Here is a 20,370-nt window from a genome sequence, read left to right on the forward strand (position 1 = left end):
CAGCAAAAGGAACACGCAAACGTTCAATCTAATCTATAAACATAGATTCAACAAACAAGATTGATCGGACTAAATCGAGACAGAATCATATAAATCGGACCTACATCAATAAACTCGACGAAACACAAGCATAGACTTTGATCGAGGATAAACTATTACTCCAAACTAGAACATAGATCGAAACAATAGCAAACCTTAAGTAAACCGTTGAACATGAAAGTACATCTAGCCCCTGAAGCATTGTTTTGGATGATTAATGACAATCCTAGTCTAGCATGTGTGCGCTAATGATTTGTGATTGCAGAGAAGTAAAGAAATTGGCTCATGAATGGAATGCGTGAAATAGTTTAAAGCGAAAGTGATCCAAAGGCGAATGTTGACGGAGTCGGAGCGGTCGAAGACGAATTTTATTTTCGTTTTTGAGTCATATGACATCCGTACTATTAAGAAGGGTCACTAAGTCTCTACATGCATCCATACGTGAGTCATGAGAGTTAGATGCTTAGTATTAAAGTAATTCCAAAGACGCAGGACCGGACAGTCCCCAGTCTAGCCAGGACCGGACAGTCCGACCTCTGCTCACAGCTTGAGCCTAAGTGTAGGCCGGAAAGTCCGTCCCCTGAGCCCGGACGGTCTGGCCCCTGGAACTTTTCCCAACGGCTAGCTGACGTGTGACAACACTATTTATTCCACCTCAGGATTCTAGCCGTTAGTGAGGCTGCCAGTTCAAACTCTAGGGTTCCTATGCCTGTTCTAGCCCCTACCAAGCCTTCCCCACTAATCTAAACACATCCAAAAGTGATTAATGCAAGGATCTAGGCTAGGGTTGTGAGATTAGGATTAGTAAGTGATCTTGAGTGTTCTTGAGTGAAAAATGGATGCATGTGGCGTCTTAGTGGTTTATTACTCTTGGAGTTTGATCTCCTAGACGGATAGGCATCGCCCGCGAGCCTCCAAGCTTTGTGGGTTGCCCAGGATCAAGTCTGTGAAGGTTCGTGCCTAACATCCGCAAGGAAATAGGTGAGATTCATAGTGAAGTCTTACGCTTCTTCATAGAGGGATGTAGGGTAGAGCAAATTGCAACCTAGGGCTGGACGAGGCGTCTTGATCTTGACCTTGGTGGTCGATTAAGGGCTTGCTAGTCCTTAGGTGTGAATTCGGAGACCCGTGTTAGCTTTGTGGGAGGAAGCCAAGAGAGAAAAATGATTGAGAGAGATCCCGCTCGTAGGAGCGCCTCAACGGAAAGTACGATCAAAAGATCTGAACTTCAAGACAAAATTGCTCATGACTTCCTTTGTGTTTCCCGGTTTCTCTCTATTTCTATGACCTTTCTGCTTTCATCTTGTGCGCACAAACACAACACATTACCAGGAACTTCACTGTAAAAGGGGATTTCAAAATCCCTCCTTTTACTGACCGGATGGTCCGGCCAGAGCTCTCGACTTAACCCGAGAGCGTCGACCAGACAGTCCGGCCCCTACTAACAGCTGATTTTGGAAGAATTTTTTAGGACACCTATTCACCTCCTCTAAATTGTCTCCCTGGGACTTCAGAACAAACTAGATAGGAGATTGAACTGAACTGAGACAATTCTATCTATTCGATCCGATGGGTTGACAATTATAAACTCACATTGCGAAGTTGACTAACCTCATGCCGAGAGCTCGCTCCTGTCGAAAGTTATGGCGATGCGCCAAAAATTGTATTGATCGGATGGTTGTTGATTATCTTACAAGCTACAGGGCGTGATATTTATACCCCTGAAACTAAACTAAAACGGATACAAACTCGTATCTATTAGCTAACTTATTAGACATGGTTTCTATCTAAATATATTGCTACTTTATGGACTCTATTTTCTTCCCAAATCCATCTCTACTCTTTCCACATCCAGTCGGACTTTCCTTTAATCCGACTCATTTTCCTATCGGCTTGTCAGATTCTGCTTACAGCCGATTAGTCTGATTGTCATAATTCAATCCGATTCGGCTATATATTTTCACTTTTATCTCTAACGGCTAAATTTCGTTGTTAATAACTTATATAAACATTTTTTTCTAAAAAACGAACGGTAGGAGGCTTTATTAGAGCATCCCAACAAATTATCTAAATTTAGTCATCCATATCTTCATTTGGATGATCATCTAAAACAATTGCATTCTCTATATCTTTTTGTACTCCAGCAGATTATTCATATATGACATCCTCTATAATTTTTTTTTGATGATGGAGAGAGAACATCTAAGTTTCTCTCTAAATATGGATGACAGATGTTACGTTGGAACTTAATCTTTTATCTTTTATCCTCTATTAGAATAAAAAACGAGACATATTAACTGTGAGATACTCTTACTTTTTTATCCTTTATTTTTAGAATAAAAGACTAGACATATTAACTGTTTGATACTCCTGCTTGCTTACTGACAAGTGGTCTGTGCCCACGCTCCACTGCCTCGGTGCGCGGATGGTCCACGATTGCAAGTAGAAGGCAATAGAAAGCTGTGCCCCGCATGACACAAAAGGCCAACATGCATGTCCCTGCACATATTTTTTCCTCCCATGGTTTGACTTTTGCTACCGTTCATGACCCAACTGTTAAACTTTAAAATTTAAATTTAAAGTGATTTTATTTTTTATTGTAGTTTATTTTATAATATTTATTTTAAATCGCTATAAATATATATAAACATTTTATTAAAAAATATTTTTCATTTATAGATAAACCATTTTGCCTTTTTTTTCTTTTAAATTAAAAGGTAAAACGATGAGAGCATTTAACTATCGGTTAGTTCCAACCAGGTTTTGCGGTACCACGCTTACCGCCGCGGTAACCGCGCCCTTCGCAGAGGCTCGGTTTCGGTAAGCCGCGATAACCAAGTTTAAATTATAGGAGAATTTAAAATTTTGAAGAAATTTAATGAAAAAAAATATATGTTGTATAGGTTGATATATCTGGAATTTTGATCCCTTTGAAAAACTTATTTTACAAATAGACCCTGAAAAAACTTATTGCATAAATAGACTTTTTGGCCACGCCAACGTCATTGGCACCATCGTTGTCCTCCTGCCACACGAACATAACATTATCATTTGGAGGACAGCGCCAATATCCTATACAACGACGGCGCCAATGATGTTGGCGCAGTCAAAAAGATCTATTTGTACAATAAGTTTTTTCAGAAGTCTATTTGTAAAATAAGCTTTGTAAAAGGGCCAAAATGTGAAAATTGCAAGGTTGATATATATGTAGTTTTGTCCAAGAAATTCATGAAAAAAAACGTATTTCTGGCGTAATTAAAAATCATAAACGAGAATTTCAGAAAAAATTAAAAAAATAGCCTATTGTAAATAATATTTCATAGGAAGATGGTTAAGAATATTTTGTTGTTGAGTCATTATTAATTTGCACTAGACACTAGGATAAATAATATTAAAATATAAATATACCACGATGGATATATGGAAAATATGTATGGAGAAAAATTATATGTGTACGTTAGTATATACATAATAGTTTTGTTCGTAATAATGGGTAGTAGGTATAGTTCTGACGTAATAATCAAAATGAAGTTGTTGTTACTTGTTATTGGTGTGAATTATTTGGTGAAGAGTGATATGCGGTATATGTTTGTATGTTGCAATGTTATTGGTGTGAATTATTTGGTGAAGAGTGATATGCGGTATATATTTGTATGTTGCAATATCAAAAATTTAGAAAAGGTGTTTTCCCTATAACATGTCCTATTTTCCTATGTCACAAATATAGTCACAAAATATTTTTCTATTTTTTATGTATTTTTTTAGATTTTTTAAAGTTTTTTTTCTTTTAACATCACACCCGCGGTCTCCTCGCGGTAGGTATCCATGTGAAACCACGCGGTAACCGCATTTACTGCGTGGTTTTGAATTCATTTTTTTTTCAAATTCGTTGTGGTTTTTACGGTTTCCGCAGTTACCGTGTGAGATCCTCGACTGCGCGGCACCGCGGTTTTGACGGCTCGCACGGTAAATAAAACCCTGGTTCCAACGTCCAAGCTGCCACCGTGCACCATGATCGTAGTTACACAATCAAGGGAAAGTGTTAACCAACAAAGCTAAAACTACGGAATCAAATCAATCAGTAATGATCGATATATACAAAATAAGCCCTACATCATTTGAACTTTGAACCATATCACAAATGTTCAGCTTAATGGTGACAGCATACATTTCGTACTGGCATACTTCCATATCGCCGTAACGTCGGCGAGAGAATTTTTTTTATTTATATATTTTTATTAAAAATTGACAAAACTATATTTTGATTCAAAAAATTACACTAACAGGATTATAAATCTAAGTCAAATGACTGTAGGTCCTCGTGTAACATTTGCCAGGGCCTCTATAATCCATCTTTTTTACTTTTATAGTCAAAATTTAAATTTTTAATTTTAAGTTTAGAGTTAAAATGTTTTTTATAAAAGTTTTTTTTCATATCTTTTAAATCACTGAAATTTTATTTATAAATTATTTTTTGTTGTAAATATATATTTAGTGGACGTTGTTACGTGTCACGTGACAGTCTGCAAAACCACTTGCTCCCCTCCCCCATTGCGATTTGCGAGAGAACGCACCGAGGCTTCAAGATTTGTAGCTTCCACTGCTCTACGCGACTCACCAGTGGAGAGGGGAGAGAGATGGCGACGGAGCTGACGGCGTCGCAGCTGCGGGCGTACGACGGGAGCGACCCGTCCAAGCCGATCTACGTCTCCATCCGGGGGAAGATCTACGACGTCACCTCCGGCCGCAGCTTCTACGGGCCCGGCGGCTCCTACGCCGTCTTCGCCGGCCGCGAGGCCAGCCGCGCGCTCGGTAAGATGTCCAAGGACGAGGCCGACGTCTCCGGCGACCTCTCCGGCCTCACCGACAAGGAGCTCGGCGTCCTCGCCGACTGGGAGACCAAGTTCCAGGCCAAGTACCCCGTCGTCGCCCGCCTCACCGACGCCGCCTGAAACCCCCTCAAATCAACCCCTCGCCGCCCCCGCCGCCGCCTTAGATTATTGTATCCTCTTTGTGCTCTACTGCGTAATTCCACCCGTAATTCCATCTGTACCCTATTACTCCTCCCCTGCATACACTGGTGTCAGGGTCTTGCTTGATTAGCTACCCAATAATCTGAATAAGAGATCTGGGTGTGATTTAAAGTAATCGAGCTGTCTGATGATCTTTGTGTGATTTTCACTTGATTTGTTGTGCCATAGGTTGTTCTGCAGTTTCGATCAGGTGTTCCTGTATTGAAGCGATGCTAAATGGCTAACGACCATGGAAATTTGGTGGATGGTATGGTGTCATACTGCTCCATCTGTTTGCGTTCGTCCTGGCACTTTCATACTCAGATAGGTACACTCATCCAAGCAGTTTTCAGCCTGGTGATTTGAGGGAATCAAAGCAGGTTCTCCACAAGATTTTCTGTGGTGGTCAGTAGATGGATGGTGGTAGATTTTTTTTTGGTTTCTTACTTTTCTGGTTGAGGCAAATGCACAGGGATCTCAATTCAGCTGTTACATGATATCACATTTCTGAAGTTATCTAGATCATGTAGATTCTTGGGACATAGGTAGCAATTTCGACCACTGAAAATGTTGTTTGATACTTGATATGCTCTATGATTACTTCCTGTAAGTCTTCATCAATCAAAATGCTTGGGGTTTTTTTGTATCTCGGCTTTTTTTTAATATTTGACTGTTTTACCATTTTAAAAAAACATTTGACTGTGTTGTACATGGAGAAAGACAAAAATCAAAGAGATGAGGTTAGCTGCTAAATCCTGAATGTTCTTGTGTTACTGTGGTTTTCGGTTGTATACTGCTGAAGTGCTGATAAGAGATAACCCCAGCAGTTTTCTTCATCCACCATTTGTCTGCAAGAGCTATGCCACCATCATTATCTTTTAAAAAAAAGAACTATGCCTCCATGAATATTATATGTATGAAAGACATTGATATGAATTTTGGATTGTAAAAGAGGGTGTCAAGGCAACTTCAGAGTGAAACTATTTGTAGTGTTAATTTTATTTCTTGTGTTGTCGGATCAAGCACTTCAAATGTTCATTCTAATGGAAAGAAAAATGGTGTTTGCTAACCTGGGTTGCTACGATGTGCCCATCAAGAGTTGCGACATGTCTGCTGGGATGATCATTAAAAATTACAGACAAAGTTTAGCATAAAGTTTGTAGTACACCACATATATTTGACTGAAGCATCTTAGTAGATAGTATTGTCCATGTTTCAAAATATAAGAGTTTTTAGTTTGTTTTGCTACGATTAAGGAGAGATCAAAAGATTCACTTTTGGTCATTTTAACGGCCAGTTTTGATTTTTGAAGTGATTATATTCTCTCAAAGCATTTGATTGGCTCTAAATAATTTAATTGATTACAATCGTAAGAATCAGTACACGATGCACCGTGTCATTCTCACCACTAGAGAAATGATCTTTAGTATCATTACTAAAGGTGCATATAAATCAGAAAAATATGCAAGGTTATGGATTCAAACCCAAAACCTCCTTAGCCCTTAGGCTTGTTACCGTCTCATCTACTCCACACATTTAACATAGATAAAAATGATTTCCTTTTAAGCTAACCTTAGATGTATCTTTAGTACTATCTCCGTCCCTAAATATTTGACGCCATTGATATTTTAATACATGTTTGACCATTCATCTTATTTAAAAAATTTACATAATTACTAATTATTTTTATATCATTTTATTTATTGTTAAGTATACTTTTATGCATATATATATATATATATATAACTTTACATATTTTACAAAAAAAAATTTAAATAAGACGAATGGTCAAATATAAATTAAAAAGTCAACGGCGTCAAACATTTAGGGACGAAGGCAGTACTGGTTACTAATACTAAAAGGGAACGAGATCCTCTAACTTAAAGTCACATTAAGTCACACGGGGCTGGCATGTTGGCATATGGATGGTGGGGCCTACATGTCAGCCACGCACATTCTCTCTGATTTTAAGTCAGAGGAACTACATCCACTAAAAGTACTAAAAACCACATCTTCAGTACTACATTCATCTCATAATAACTTTATTTTTTGATTTCTGTGTTTAATGTTTTGACCATTCGTTTTATTTTAAAAAAATTTAAAAAATAGCCACGTACGAAGTACTATTTATGTTTATCGTCTAGTAACAATAAAAATATTAATAGCAAAAAAATTCAAACAAGACGAAGAGTTAAAACATTGTATTTAAAAAACTGAAAAATAAACTTATTATAGGACGGAGGTAGTACATGTGTTACAATTTTTTTTTAAGGAAACTACATGTGTTACATATATCTTCCATATAAGTCATGTTGCGCTTACATTTAAATTACAACGTAATTATATTATAGTGTAATTTCATTTAAAAAATGAAGGAATTTTAGGTGAAAAGTTGTATAACTACCTGCTAGTTCCGTCCGTTTTTACCATATAGATACCAGAATATTCTGTTCGGTTTGTTTTTTAATACCGAATCCGTAATCCCATTGAGAGAACGGAATGCCCGCGTCCCCCCGAACACCCCGCTAAACCCCCATCTCCACCGCCTCCGCCTCCGCCTCCGCCAGCCGTCGCGGCGCGTTGCGATCACCGGCGCGCCCCCAGCCGTGAAGCGAGGCTGTGAGCACGTCGTCGCGCGCTCCCCTGGTTCTCGTGTATAGCCCCTCCTTTTTTTTTGGTTGGGTTTGATGATGTGATTCGGGGTTCTCGCAGGGAGGAGGAGGAGTGTTCGGGGATCACCGATGGTGCAGCTCCAAGAGGTCCTGGGCAAGCGGCGCGCCCAGCCGACCGCGCCGCTGCATTCGCCGGCGATCTTCAGCGTGGAGGCGGAAGGAGTCCACGGCGGCAATGTCCTTTTGCACAAGCGCGTCAAGGAGATGCAGGTGCAGCCGTCGCCGCCATCACAGGTACTCTAATAGATTAGATCATTTCTTTTCCTCTGACACGGCGAGATACTGTGGTGTGGGATTTGGTTTTTTTTTTTTTTTTTGGTCGGACCGACCCAACCGGGCGGCCAAATTTATATTAAGGGAGTCAGGGGTAAAGGAAATACAAACTGACCGAGGGGATCAGTGATCGACAGACAGCCGTCGAGAGACGGAAACAATTAATCTGGAAATGCAAATGCCCGGCCGAGTCCTTAATTTGCTCAGTTTGATGATATTTTTATGACCTGTAACTGGCTCTCTTCTCTCTCTGTTTATGGTTACCATCGTTTCTCTTTTTAGAAACCACGTCTTTAAAAACAACAAAAAAATTACAAGTAAAAATTTTATATATATATATATATATATATATATATATATGTCCATTGCGACTCAAAAGCAAAAGCTAAAAAACAAATCTAAAATTAAGTTCTAAAATTCAATTGTGAAATGATGATAAGCAGTTACAATTATGAAACGATGGGAACTTTGACTTCTAATAATCAATTATCACGTGTATTTTGCTCTGGATGGAAATTGGAAAAATACTGCATTACTTCCTTTTTTTAATTAGTTTGGTGAGTGATGATAGTCGTAGGTGAGTTCAAATAAAAATGATAGTTGTAGGTTGGGGTGGTAAAGGGCCAAGACCCATAGATTATTTCATAATACACTTAGCTCTTATATATTTTTAACTCAAAAATATACAATTAAACTTCAACTCATCTATTTTTGGAACCGAACCTTTAAATTTTGTAGGACAAAAAATTAGACCCCTTACCACACCTAGTTGTAGGTGTTTTGCAAGTCTTTAATTAGTTTGGTGAGTGATGATAGTTGCAGTTTTTTTTAATAAGGTTGCAGTTGTTTTTGAAGTTACAATCGTAATTGTTTTGTTCATTCGTTATATATGTGTGTTCTTTTTTTCTTTTTGTTATTCTGAATGAGTAAATGCGGCAAAGTAAATATGTACCATAGTTAAAAAAAAATACTTTGCAATGGAAACTTAAAACTTGTCTGAAAAGTTGTGCAGTGGATTAGGGGCTTTTCAAAACTCAAAATCATAAATTTGATTAGTTGTGCAATGGAAACTTAAAAATACGATGATGCACTTATGTAAATTTGTATAAACATCCTTTTGTGCTAACATAATAATCATATAATATGTGATTAATTAACCCTTTAGTTTATTCTCTAAGTACCAAGACAATGTTTTGCAGGACATGCACATGCTCCATGAAAGTAGCCCATTGGGTTTAAAATTAAGGAAAAGTCCATCTCTTTTAGAGCTGATTCAAATGAGGCTAGCAATGGAAAATTCAAATAAGAGAGATATTAAACCAAAGTCTCTTGCTACTAGTGAACGAATGAAAGCCTCAAGCTTTGTGGCGAATTTTCTGAAAATTGGTACTTGGGAGGTAAGAAAAAATCATGTTAATTGTGTTATATTCTATTACATGGTAAGTACTACTCTCTCCGTTTCAAAATATAAGTATTTTTAGGATTTAAATATTGTACTAAAATATAAGTATTCTTAGCACTATTTACAGTACTATTTGTCCCATAAATCACTTCAAATTCAAAATTATTTTTATTTTATCTCCACTTATCCTCTCATCATTATCCATTTCTCATTTATTAAAGGACACCATAATCTTTTTATCGCAAACTTAATCCTGGCCGAGATCTCATCCTGGCCAACAACCTATAGATGTTTGTATTTTGGGACAGAGGAAGTACTTAGAAGTTTTCACATTTGCAGTACAAATCACAGTATGAAGGTGATTTAGTGGCAAAATGCTACTTTGCTAAGCATAAGCTTGTTTGGGAAATTCTTGATGCTGGTCTCAAGAGAAAGATAGAAATCCAGTGGTCAGATATTACTGCTTTGAAGGCAACTTTCCATGAGAATGGAATTGGAATCTTGGATCTTGGGGTAAGGTCCCGATAATATAGGTTATTTTTGTATTAGTGCTTTAATACATTAACATAGTTTCTTAGACAAGTTTCCGTTCATTTTTAAAGTTGGCTCGACCACCAATTTTCTTCATGGAGACTGTTCCTCAACCAAGAAAGCATACAATGTGGCAGGCTGCATCAGATTTCACTGGTGGGCAAGCGTGTTTGAATAGGTAACATATTAGTCGTAAAATCTAAGTCCATCATAACGAGATTTTTCATACATAAAAATTGTTCATTGAGCATAAAACATATGGTCTATGAACCTGTATTGGTGACGTTTTAGTTTGCATGAATGAAATGTTCTTGTGATTTTTATTTAGTATTACTTTTTTCTCGAGGTTTCACTATGTCATTATCTATTTACCTCTTTATTTTGATTTTGGATGGCTATCTAATGAACTAACTATTAAAATGATTGAAATACAGGAGACATATTCTACAGTGCCCATCAAATTTATTAAGTAAGAATTTTGAAAAGCTTATTCAGTGTGATCAACGACTGAATTATTTGAGCCGTCAACCATATGTGACTCTGGACTCGTCTGTTTTTGGATCTAAAATGGAAAGCTCTATACTAGAAAGTCCAAATAAATCGAAGGGTCGCGATGGTTTTAGTCACTTGGATGGTGAACATGAAGCCCATTTATCCAAGTGTATTGACCATGTATCGCCATATGATCTTTCTTTGATGTACAAAAAGGATGGAATGATAGATGTTACTATGAACCAACAACAGTCCTTTTCTCAACCAATTAATTGGGGTAAAACTAATCTTTGCCTACGAGGCTTGCATTGAATGCTTATCTACAGTCTACTGTATCTTTCTAGTTGTTGGATCTAACTGTTGGATGTTTTTCAGGAGCCAGCGATATAGGTTTCCAAGCTGATGTATCTCAAGAACTTAAGAGCCCCCATTCCAACTCGTTTAGCCAGTTGGAATCATCCATATCTATAGATGATTTATTGAGCAATATAGGTGATTGCATAATGGAGCATAAACCTGTAGTAGGGAATAATCTTTCATTGCCCATTAGTGATTCATCATCCAGTGAATTATTGGAGAAGATTAGCCAGTATCTTTTGAGTGACTCTCAGGGTCCTCTAGCCTCAGATGAGGAATGCCTGATGGCAAGGGTGAACTCTTTTTGCTCTCCAGATGTGGTGCCAACCACTTTACCCAAGTTTGAGCCCAATGACAGCGGCAATATTTTTGTGGACTCTGATGGCTTTGATGATGAACTCAGCTCAGCACTTGACATTGAAACTGCATATGGCACAAACGCTCCTACCATCTCAAGAAATGATTATGATTCTTATGGGGAGTTGCCACGGTTCTTATTCAACGTACCAGAGGATTTTGATGGTTGAAATGGAATGGATGGACTTCCAGTTCTCATTCCTACAATTATATAATGGTGGCTGATGACAAGACCGGTTTTTCGGAAATGCTACAGGAAAAATTTTGATACAATGGTTCTCCTTGTCTGTTGGATGGTGTGGAAGGAACGAAATGCCCGTGTCTTCAATCAAGGTAGCAGAGTGTTTTTGCAGTTGTTCACTGACATCAAAGAGGAGGTAGCGATCTGGAAGGCGGCGGATTTCTTCAGAGTGCCAGAAGGGATAGGCTGATAATTGTTGCGTTCTGTTTGCTGTACTGCCCCTAGAGAGGGCCAATCTAGCTGTTCCTAAACGGCTTTTTCTTTTATTCTGTCCGCAGGAACACCCCTGTACTCTGTGTATTCTGATCTTAATGAAATTTGGATGGTCCACTTGGCCATCCCGGCAAAAAGAAATATACTTTTAGCAACCCTTTGTAAATGACTCGTTAGATTGCGTTGTGTATTCATTAGTTCATTTGTTGATAAATCTAGGATTAAGCCTTCATGAACTGAATTCTATACCATTTATCTTAAATGAATCTGGTACCAAGAGAAATTATGCTGATTCTTTGCAGTATGATGTGATGCAACCATTGAACAACTTTGACATCTTTGTTACTTCTAAAATTTGAGCATCAATACCTGTAGTTAGGATTATTTATTGCAACCCCCGTACTTCTCTTCTGAATTTTGAAAGCGTAAATTTCAGAAGTGTTCTTAAGGCATGAATTTCAGAGGTGGTAACCATAAATTGTATTCATAAAATGAAATTCTGCCTAAGATATGACATCTGGAATATAAAATAGTATTTCAATACATCATGCGTACAACAAACATGACCCGCTTCATCTACAAACAATCTATGAATATTTTGCCATTGAAAAAAGTCTTATAAAATGTACACACACTTGTATTCAAATAAAATATTTTACAAGTATCTCAATACATTTGCAGTCTAGAAACAAATAGGTACAGGGGTACAACAAACATAACCCATTCATCTACAAAAGCCATAAAGAAAATAAGATAAATGAAATTCTGCCCAAGATAAAACATCTGGGATACTTTGAAACCGGTATCCAAAGATGTATAGAACTTGTAAAATACTCTAAAAGCCTATAAAGAATCAGGTGGTGGCACTTCTCCTTCCTCGTCGAAGGCTTCATTTTCATCAATTATATTCATTAGCATGGATACCTGCTCATGAAGCATGGAATTCTCCTTCTCTATCTCTGCTCGCTTCTTGCGCTCATCTGCGAGCTGCTTCTGCAGAAGCTCAAGCACTCGGGAGTCTTCTTCCAGCTGTTCATTCAGGCCAGTGATCTCACGGTCCTGCCAAAGCATTCGATGTATATATGTATCAATGTATCCTTCTCATGGAGCAACAACTAAAATTGCATGCAATTTTAGCTTTGGATTTAACTAGACCAATACACATGTCATAAATTGAGGATAAAGTTAGTTTTCAAGCCTTAATTATCGATGCAACTACTAGAAAAATATACTGCATGCATCACGATAATGCTAGTATGTGGTACTGCGGTGCGGCAGCAAACTATTAGAAATGTCATGAACCTTTCTGTTCATTTCTTGGATTGCTATCCTCCTCATGCTTTCCACCACATCAACATTCACAAGCTTGCGTTTCTTGCCAACCAGCCATCCCTTGGGATATGATGCAGGCTCAAAGTCTGGTGGTGGGAGCAACATTTCAGAAGAACTGCGCTTGCCGTTGATTGGCTCCAAAGGCTCAAACAATGCCTTCCGCTTCTCAGATAAGTTAGCTTTTGGTTCTTGATGAACATCAGTACTTACTGCATCTGTATCATCTATTTTCATGGCCTCTTCTTGGGCCTGATTGTTCGCTTGATCATCAGCATCCTCTTTGTTAAGTTCTTGTTGCAAGCTCCGGCCATTGGCTGGAACATACATATTGTTAGTCAGATTCAAGAGTCAGTGCACTTCTCCAGCTAAAATCTAATGCATATGAGTGAACATTATAACTACATGATTATATGGAAGTTATTTAATTTCAGACTGATTATGAACAAGTCAGCAAGAAGTTCTGCCATCATGGGTTACAACATGATAACTTGTTAGCGTACATCAGCTCAAGAAAAGGAGACCTAGTGTCTTTCAATGTATCGTAACATACTGAAATGTATAGACCTTCCTTGATGATGAAGCAAAGTATCAAGGTGCAGAACTAGCAACTAACTGGAACATACACAAACTATCCTTTGCAAGTCATATTTTTTTAATTTTTTTGCAGGAAAAGGGAAATTTTATGAATTGATATCAGAACGAGTACATTCAGACTAAAACAACTTTGCTACAACAAAGTTTTAAGACCATGCTCCATTCATAATGCTGTACCCAAACGACCAGCACTCAACTAGAGTATGGCTGACTAAAGTTTGGTCCCAATGAATTTTCTGCACTCTAACAGGTCTATCTCCAGCCATTAAATATTTTATTTCCCTACCCAGATATATCAAGCGTGATCTCTCATCACCCAAAGACAGCAGCATCTGGATATCTGAATGCTATCTTTTCAACTACAATTGGAGAAAAGGAGCAGCACCTGGCGACTGCAAGCCATGCTTGACAAGCCCTAATCTCAGTTTCCAATGCATCAGTACAGAAGTGAGCAGCACGAAGTCTTATGCATTAACAAACCTTCCATTTTCAAGAACAAGCCGATTGATTTACTTTGGCTTAAGGCCTAAACTAATTGGTCAACCACACATGTTAGAAAAACTAAATTAGAAAATACTGCCAGATGCAGTGACACACTAACCTTATTTAACACTCTGCTAAGATCGACAACTTGCTAATTAGTCTTACATTCAGACCCCCACAAGAAAAATACTGCATGTGAGCGCATAATTACTCTATTCGACCAAGCAAGTTTGTCTATGTCTTCATCAATACTAAAACAGTCTAGCTACAGTTACAACTTCATTCGGAGTTGACCAAAAGAACAGCGAGAATTTTACAGTGCAAGTACATAAGCAACAAAAATAAGTTGGTAAGATCACATTCCAGATAGCAGCAAGTTCAGTACTAAGCCACTGAAAGGAATATGATTTATTTCTGCACGCATATTCCGCACTAGGACCGGTAGCCACAGCACCGACAGGTGCAGTTTCAGAATCTTGGCGGTAAAGACAAGCAAATTAAGCAGGCCACATCCTGACATCCACTTAGTTACCAAGGTGTCTAATCCACATGAGGTTGCACCAAATGGACCAGCCAAACCGGTGCGTGATTAACGTGTCCGGAATAATTATATCGTTTCAGTGAGCTGGCAATAATTTAATCCCCCACGAAACATCTCACTCAGAAATTATTCCACGCTACCAGCTACAGTACGTTTAGTAGCAGGAAATTTCTAGGATTTTTGGTAGCCAAGATTACCAGTAGTTAGGTGTAAAACCGTAAACTAAACAACTGTTCCATGGTTGGCATGGTTGGTAGCTTTTTCACTGCCCAGAAACTGCAGAGAAGAGCTTGGGACTGAAATCGAAGCTAGTTAATAGCAACAACCAGCAAGAGATTATCAGAGAAGGATGGATTTCTGGGAAGAACAAAAAACGAAAAACAAGTTGAAAAACCAGTATGATTTTGCATTTGAAGCAGTCGAGCAAGTGATTAACAAGTCACCTGATGCTGGTCTCCTCCTCGACTTCCAGAAAATCCGCGGGGGATCAGCCGAGGCCGGCTCCTCCATGGCTGGCTCCTAGCTCCCCTTCCCTTCCCCTGCAACAGGGAGGAGAATCAATCGCACCAAAACAGATGAAATCTCTCACTCCCAGCCCCATGGCCTCAATCTCTCCCCCTCTCTCTCTTCATCACGACGACAGCAACAAGGACAGGGAGAAAACAATCAGAATCTCACCTCTGCTTCGCTGCCCCTCTCTCTCTCTGTCTCTCTCGTTCTCGTGGGGTGGCTTGTGAGCTGCGTTATCTTGTGGTGGGTTCTTGGCGGAGGGTTGCTAGCAAGTAGCAAGGTCGCCTTGGAAGCAACTCCGGTTTCTTGGCCGTCTCGCGTCTCTCTGAGCGCCTTTGCCTTTCTTGTTTTTTTTTTTCTAACTTTAACCCTAAACGGCGTTGGCGCGGGCGCGGGGGCGGTTGGTTGCGGTCGCGCTTGGATTACCCGCCAACGACCACCCGCCGCAGGATCCTCTGTGGCTGCTGCTCACCTCTCCTCCGGATCCTATGTGGCTGCCTGTCAGTCGCTGCTGGTGCTGCGCGTGTGGCCTCCCAATGGGACAACAGCTTGGAGCCAGGCCACCAGCACTCAGGCTACCGTTCTCTTTTGTCGATGGAGTATTATCCGACCTTTCAATAGTTATTAAATAATATTAATAAGATTAATTATTATGAATTTAAAAATTTATATAAATACGTGAGTTTTTATATACTTGCTCTATGTTTTTATAAGACACTGTTGACTTTTATATTAAATTTGATCATTCATTTTATTAAAAAAATTATATAATTAGTAATTATTTTGTTATAATTTAATTTATTATTATGAAATATGACTTATAGTTTTATACTACCTACGTCCCATAATAACTTAATTTTTTTGTTTTTTCGTATTTAACGTTTGATCATTCGTTTTATTTGAAGAATTTGAAAAAAAATTAAAAAAATTAGTCACGCATAAAGTATTATTCATATTTTATCATAATCGTAAAAAAATATAAATAAGACGTTGAGTCAAAACGTCATATAAAAAACTGGATAAAATTTTTAAATGAAACAAATGATCAAAACGTAACTATAAACGTGAATAACGTTATATAAAAGACAACATGAGGGGAGCAGTATAAAAGAAAAACTCACTCTTTAACAGTTCAGGAAAGCATCCTCAGCCGTGCGACCCAAAGCTGGTGATCATCATCATCATGGTCATCAATTCCCGTGCACTGGCACAGCGACTGACACCGGCATGAAGGCAGGCTATCAATGCCAAGACACGTGAACTACTTTGGACCAAGCCGCGAGTACGTTACGTACACCGTCCTCCTGGGGGCCCATCCGGCCCATCCGAGCCCAATAGCTGACTAGTTGTCGGAGGCTTTGGCTGGGCCAGCTACAAATACATCAGGATTTTTTTATGGCAACAAAACAAGGGACGGCAACACGAGCATGTCAAACGATCCATCTCACTATCAAGACCCAGAGAGAATGCTACTATCCAGCTTGAACTTGAGCCACAAATGGCCCAGAAAATTCCTGCCAACAGATTATTGTTGAGACCTCGACCTCCCTTCCCTACATTGTATCCTAAAACGAAGAACTGTATCCCTATATCAGAGTTCATCCGGTACAAATCGATGCTGCAGCTGATCGTCGATCAGTGCAACATGATCATCAGGCTTTGCCAGAATCAACGCAGGCAACACACTGGGAAGGCTCAGCGAGGCCGTAAATGGCCTCGAAGCAGTGGCTGTGGAATGCATGGTGGCAGGCAAGGACGGCCACCACCGGAGGAGCATTGTCACGAGCATTGTCACCTTGAGGCCTGAAAGCTACATCGATCTTGCACAGCTGGCACCTTGTTCCCAATGGTTCAACTGGTGGCGCCTCATCCTTGTCTGCTAGAGCTGAAATCGCACCGGGGAAAAATGTGATCAAGTCAGGTGGTTAAGACAGACGGCCAAAATATTATCTTTGACTCGCATTGAAACCATGAAGACCTTTTTTTTACCTGGTCCTTTGATGTGGACTTGTTGCTGTTGTGAACTTGCCGATTTATATTGCTGCAGCAGCTGTTCTTGCTGTTTGATCAAGAATGCCTTCGCATTCGCATATGCAGGATCTGAGAGAACATTGGACGGTGAGGCCTTAGCTTTCCCGATCTCTAGTTTCGGTGTGACCAATGGAGCAGATGTACCAGCCGGAGCCGAGCCACTGATCTGTCTCCTGGCAATGAGTAACTTGGCAAGCTTCCTTTGAACATCCTCTTGGAAGTTTTGTCTGGGAACTGTGATGACTGGAGCAGACACCTTATTTTGTGCAACAACTTGGTGTCCTCTGTTGGCAGTTGCGTCTGTACGGGCTGGAGAAACTGGCTTATTAACTTGACTTGTTCTGTTGACCATAGGTTTTATATTGAATGGAGCAGCTAAGTGCTTGACATGGTGAGCTCTGTTGGGTATAGCTTCTGCAGTGACTGGAAAAGTCAACTGATTGACTTGGCTTGTTCCGCTAACAATAGCTTCAGTATTGCCTGAAGCAACAGGCAGATTGGCTTGGTTTGTTACATTGGCAGTAGCTTCTGTAATAATATCATTGGAGTTATTTTTTGTATCAAGCTGCAGCTGCTGTGCACATAATTGAACTGCTTCCACTGACTGACAATTGTCATTTCTAGTTGCATGACCAATATTTGAGGAAACAATGACAGAACTTTCTCCACTTTCAGTCTCCAACTTAACCATAGACAGTGGAGCAGCTAATTTACCATCCTGATTTCTGATAGTGAGTTTCCTTTTTGGAATTACATCAGAAGGGTTCTTGCCAGTCTGCAGCTTCTTTGATGGAGATGGGATGGCTGCCCCATCCAACTGATCACCCCGGCTAGTGCTTTCTTCATTTCTCTTTTTGCCTGGAACAAAATAATCAAAATTTGGATTAAAACATGAATGATGAAAATGAGTAAACAAAGCATCTAAGCACCTCTGTGAACAGTTGGACTATCTTTAGCAGCTTGAGATGAAGCAACTCTGGAGCGCTTGACAGAAGGATTGGTTGAAGGAGCAATTGTCCGCTTCAAGTCTTCATCCATAGCAACAGGCTGAGTAAGGGGCTTCCAAGCAGATGAAGCCACTTTATGAGGACTGCGGACACGTGTTACAGATGGTCTTGAGGCAGCTGATTGGGTGCTAAAGCAAGGACCTGTAGTACTTTTACACCTGCTTGTGCTAGCAGGACCTCCTTCCTTCACATCAGGTGAAGCAGCAATAGCGGTAGGTTTACGGGTCATAGAGCGAGTAACAGGGCGGAAAGCCTGATGATGGGCAGGTGTGCTGCAAGATGGCTCAGCTTGGCCAGTATCGTTATCCTCTGAATTTGAAAAAGATGAAAGTCAGAATAAACTACCCAGAATTACCATTGGGTGTAACATTAGCAGGCATTAACTTGAGGGAGAGAAGAAAGCATTCTTTTTTTAATAAAAAGGCAAAGCTTCCTTAAAACCAAATAACAAGATTGTGTGACGTTGAAATTCTGGTTCAAAATTAATTCTTAAGACAATGTAGCTGATCCTCTAACAAAGGAGGACACAGTCAACTGCAAAATCCAGTGCGATGCAAAACTCTACGCAAGAGGTGGAGAAGAAAGCACAAGATAAAGAAATTAGCCCATCTTGTAAGTTGAAACATCTCAGAAACAAATTGCCATGTAAGTAAAAATAATATTTTTAGGCCTCATTGTTGGCCAGTCATGAAAGTGTAGCAGAGATATTTATGAGCAGAAGAAAAGGCATTGTAGCAATGAAACCAGAATAACAAGGAACAAAACAATTCCCAGCATTATGGCATCTACCTATGCACATATAATGTACCAACACAACATATTACAAGCCACTGTTACAATGTTACAATACACCAACACAACGTATTACAAGGTATTGTTACAGTGTTACTAAGTGAGCTGAAGATTGCCCCCAACAAGTGAGCTGAAGATTAGTGATATGAAACAAAAATACCTACTGTAATAAACAAAAGATCCATGCTTCAATTCTATATCAAGTAAAAAAGCCGAGGTAAAAACAGGAGCAGCACATCAGCATATGGTTTCCACATGGTACATGCACCCTTACATTTCAACCTAAACAATACCAAACCTTGAGGCAAAAAGGAGCAATTCGATTACGACCTATTAACAATTGATACAGCCTATTCCCAATGGACAGATTACATTTCGTTGGAAAGGCAACCCAATAGCACGATTATTTTTTCCCTTCTGGCGAAACAGACCATCAAAAGAAGTCCATTTGTTTATGAAGTTGCCCAATCCCAGGGTAAAACAAATCAAGAAAACCCCTGCCCCTGCTCATCATCTCCACAGAATTCCGTAGCATAACAAAGGTAACCGAAACAACAGCAACTATTCTTGAGTTCCAGACTATCGCGGTATCCCAATTCAAGAAGAACAAAAAGAGAAAAAAAAATCTACAGAACCCGCCGCTTTCCAGCTGCGGCGTGCCGAATTCCCAAAGCCAAAATCTGGCCCGGTTGCACCCTCCCTGATGACATTCATCTGATCCTACTACTAGACCCACTCGATTAACGCAACATCAGGATCCGATCAGGGATGGCTCAACCAATCCGTACATGCGCCTTACAAAGCCCTGTGCAGCTAAACCGAGCCCGAACAGCCGCACATCTACACGCGGAAATCCCCCAACCAAGAACCGATATCTCTCGAGCCACCCATCGGGAGCTACCAATGCATCGGAATCACCACCCGACGCCCACACAATCCAAAGCCGAACAGCATCAGATACACACACAAATCAACATCAAGAACCCGAAACCCCCCAACACCCGCGGGGTTTCTTACCGTTCTCCGCGGCGGCGGGGAGGGGATTCGGGGCCCTGGGCGCGCGCGGCATTGGATTGGACCGAATCGGTGGCGCAATCGCGAGGAGCGCGAGGAGAAAGCCCTAATCTCTTGGATTTTTTTTTTTTTTGGTGTTCTTCTTCGCTGCGTCTAATTTTTTTTTTTTCCCTCTCTTCTTCTTTTCGGGGAGGAGGAGAGGAGAAGAGGAGGGGAGAGAAGTGGAAGAGCCATGAGGTGGCGGGTTATATAGGCTTCGGGCGTGAGGCGTACGAGCCGGGCCCACATTTCAGCCGCGGTGTGGCCGTCTGCGTGACGCCTTGGGGATGGAGCCCAGATGGTTTTTGAGAGAGTTTGTGCTATCAAATTCACATGGAACTGATGCCTCGACCGCATTTCTTATCTAATTGTTGCACTGAAAATTTGATAAAAATAGTGGTTATATCCATTAGAGTTCAAAATAGTAGAAAATAAATG

At 39.9% G+C, this 20,370-nt stretch overlaps 4 protein-coding genes across 5 annotated transcripts; 2 read left to right on the top strand and 2 right to left on the bottom strand.

Annotated features, from left to right (window-relative positions):
• The first annotated feature begins 4,561 nt into the window (after nucleotides 1–4,561).
• On the top strand, nucleotides 4,562–5,203 carry LOC121053651 (probable steroid-binding protein 3). The gene has a single exon (XM_040521402.1). The coding sequence runs from the start codon at nucleotides 4,677–4,679 to the stop codon at nucleotides 4,989–4,991; it is 315 nt and encodes a 104-aa protein (XP_040377336.1). The 5' UTR covers nucleotides 4,562–4,676; the 3' UTR covers nucleotides 4,992–5,203.
• Nucleotides 5,204–7,559: 2,356 nt separating this feature from the next.
• Nucleotides 7,560–11,863, top strand: LOC102706173. Its single transcript, XM_006649063.3, has 7 exons — nucleotides 7,560–7,670; nucleotides 7,764–7,957; nucleotides 9,196–9,393; nucleotides 9,738–9,911; nucleotides 10,001–10,107; nucleotides 10,364–10,698; nucleotides 10,797–11,863. The coding sequence occupies exons 2-7, from the start codon at nucleotides 7,793–7,795 to the stop codon at nucleotides 11,303–11,305; spliced, it is 1,488 nt and encodes a 495-aa protein (XP_006649126.1). The 5' UTR covers nucleotides 7,560–7,670; nucleotides 7,764–7,792; the 3' UTR covers nucleotides 11,306–11,863.
• A 326-nt stretch (nucleotides 11,864–12,189) lies between these two features.
• LOC102721427 (protein HEADING DATE REPRESSOR 1) lies at nucleotides 12,190–15,368 on the bottom strand. Its single transcript, XM_006647978.3, has 4 exons — nucleotides 15,218–15,368; nucleotides 14,983–15,078; nucleotides 12,892–13,235; nucleotides 12,190–12,648 (listed from the first exon to the last, which is right to left on the bottom strand). Exons 2-4 carry the CDS (start codon nucleotides 15,047–15,049, stop codon nucleotides 12,433–12,435), a joined length of 627 nt encoding a protein of 208 aa, XP_006648041.1. The 5' UTR covers nucleotides 15,050–15,078; nucleotides 15,218–15,368; the 3' UTR covers nucleotides 12,190–12,432.
• A 90-nt stretch (nucleotides 15,369–15,458) lies between these two features.
• LOC102706453 (endochitinase A-like) lies at nucleotides 15,459–20,078 on the bottom strand. Of its 2 annotated transcripts, XR_005811092.1 has the most exons (5): nucleotides 19,897–20,078; nucleotides 18,010–18,396; nucleotides 17,039–17,938; nucleotides 16,171–16,934; nucleotides 15,459–15,660 (listed from the first exon to the last, which is right to left on the bottom strand). XR_005811092.1 is itself a non-coding variant. In XM_006649064.3 (4 exons), the coding sequence occupies exons 1-4, from the start codon at nucleotides 19,946–19,948 to the stop codon at nucleotides 16,702–16,704; spliced, it is 1,572 nt and encodes a 523-aa protein (XP_006649127.1). In that variant the 5' UTR covers nucleotides 19,949–20,078; the 3' UTR covers nucleotides 16,151–16,701. The 2 variants fall into 2 exon arrangements, 1 of the variants encoding a protein (XP_006649127.1); XM_006649064.3 differs by lacking the exon at nucleotides 15,459–15,660 and having other exon boundaries at nucleotides 16,151–16,934.
• Between the last annotated feature and the right edge of the window lie 292 nt (nucleotides 20,079–20,370).

Source organism: Oryza brachyantha, chromosome 2 (genome assembly GCF_000231095.2).
Source record: "Oryza brachyantha chromosome 2, ObraRS2, whole genome shotgun sequence".
In the NCBI taxonomy this organism is placed as follows: domain Eukaryota; kingdom Viridiplantae; phylum Streptophyta; class Magnoliopsida; order Poales; family Poaceae; genus Oryza; species Oryza brachyantha.

Excerpts from the sequence above, each read along its gene's own strand:
- LOC102706173 (XM_006649063.3), top strand. The coding sequence starts at position 7,793 with ATGGTGCAGCTCCAAGAGGTCCTGGGCAAGCGGCGCGCCCAGCCGACC. Across the intron at positions 7,958-9,195 it reads AGCCGTCGCCGCCATCACAG|GACATGCACATGCTCCATGA; the intron begins GTACTCTAATAG and ends AATGTTTTGCAG. Across the intron at positions 10,108-10,363 it reads GGGCAAGCGTGTTTGAATAG|GAGACATATTCTACAGTGCC; the intron begins GTAACATATTAG and ends ATTGAAATACAG.
- LOC102721427 (XM_006647978.3), bottom strand. The coding sequence starts at position 15,049 with ATGGAGGAGCCGGCCTCGGCTGATCCCCCGCGGATTTTCTGGAAGTCG. Across the intron at positions 13,236-14,982 it reads GAGGAGGAGACCAGCATCAG|CCAATGGCCGGAGCTTGCAA; the intron begins GTGACTTGTTAA and ends TGTATGTTCCAG. Across the intron at positions 12,649-12,891 it reads TCCAAGAAATGAACAGAAAG|GACCGTGAGATCACTGGCCT; the intron begins GTTCATGACATT and ends ATGCTTTGGCAG.
- LOC102706453 (XM_006649064.3), bottom strand. The coding sequence starts at position 19,948 with ATGCCGCGCGCGCCCAGGGCCCCGAATCCCCTCCCCGCCGCCGCGGAG. Across the intron at positions 18,397-19,896 it reads CCCCGCCGCCGCGGAGAACG|AGGATAACGATACTGGCCAA; the intron begins GTAAGAAACCCC and ends TTTCAAATTCAG. Across the intron at positions 16,935-17,038 it reads AGTCCACATCAAAGGACCAG|CTCTAGCAGACAAGGATGAG; the intron begins GTAAAAAAAAGG and ends GTGCGATTTCAG.
- LOC121053651 (XM_040521402.1), top strand. The coding sequence starts at position 4,677 with ATGGCGACGGAGCTGACGGCGTCGCAGCTGCGGGCGTACGACGGGAGC.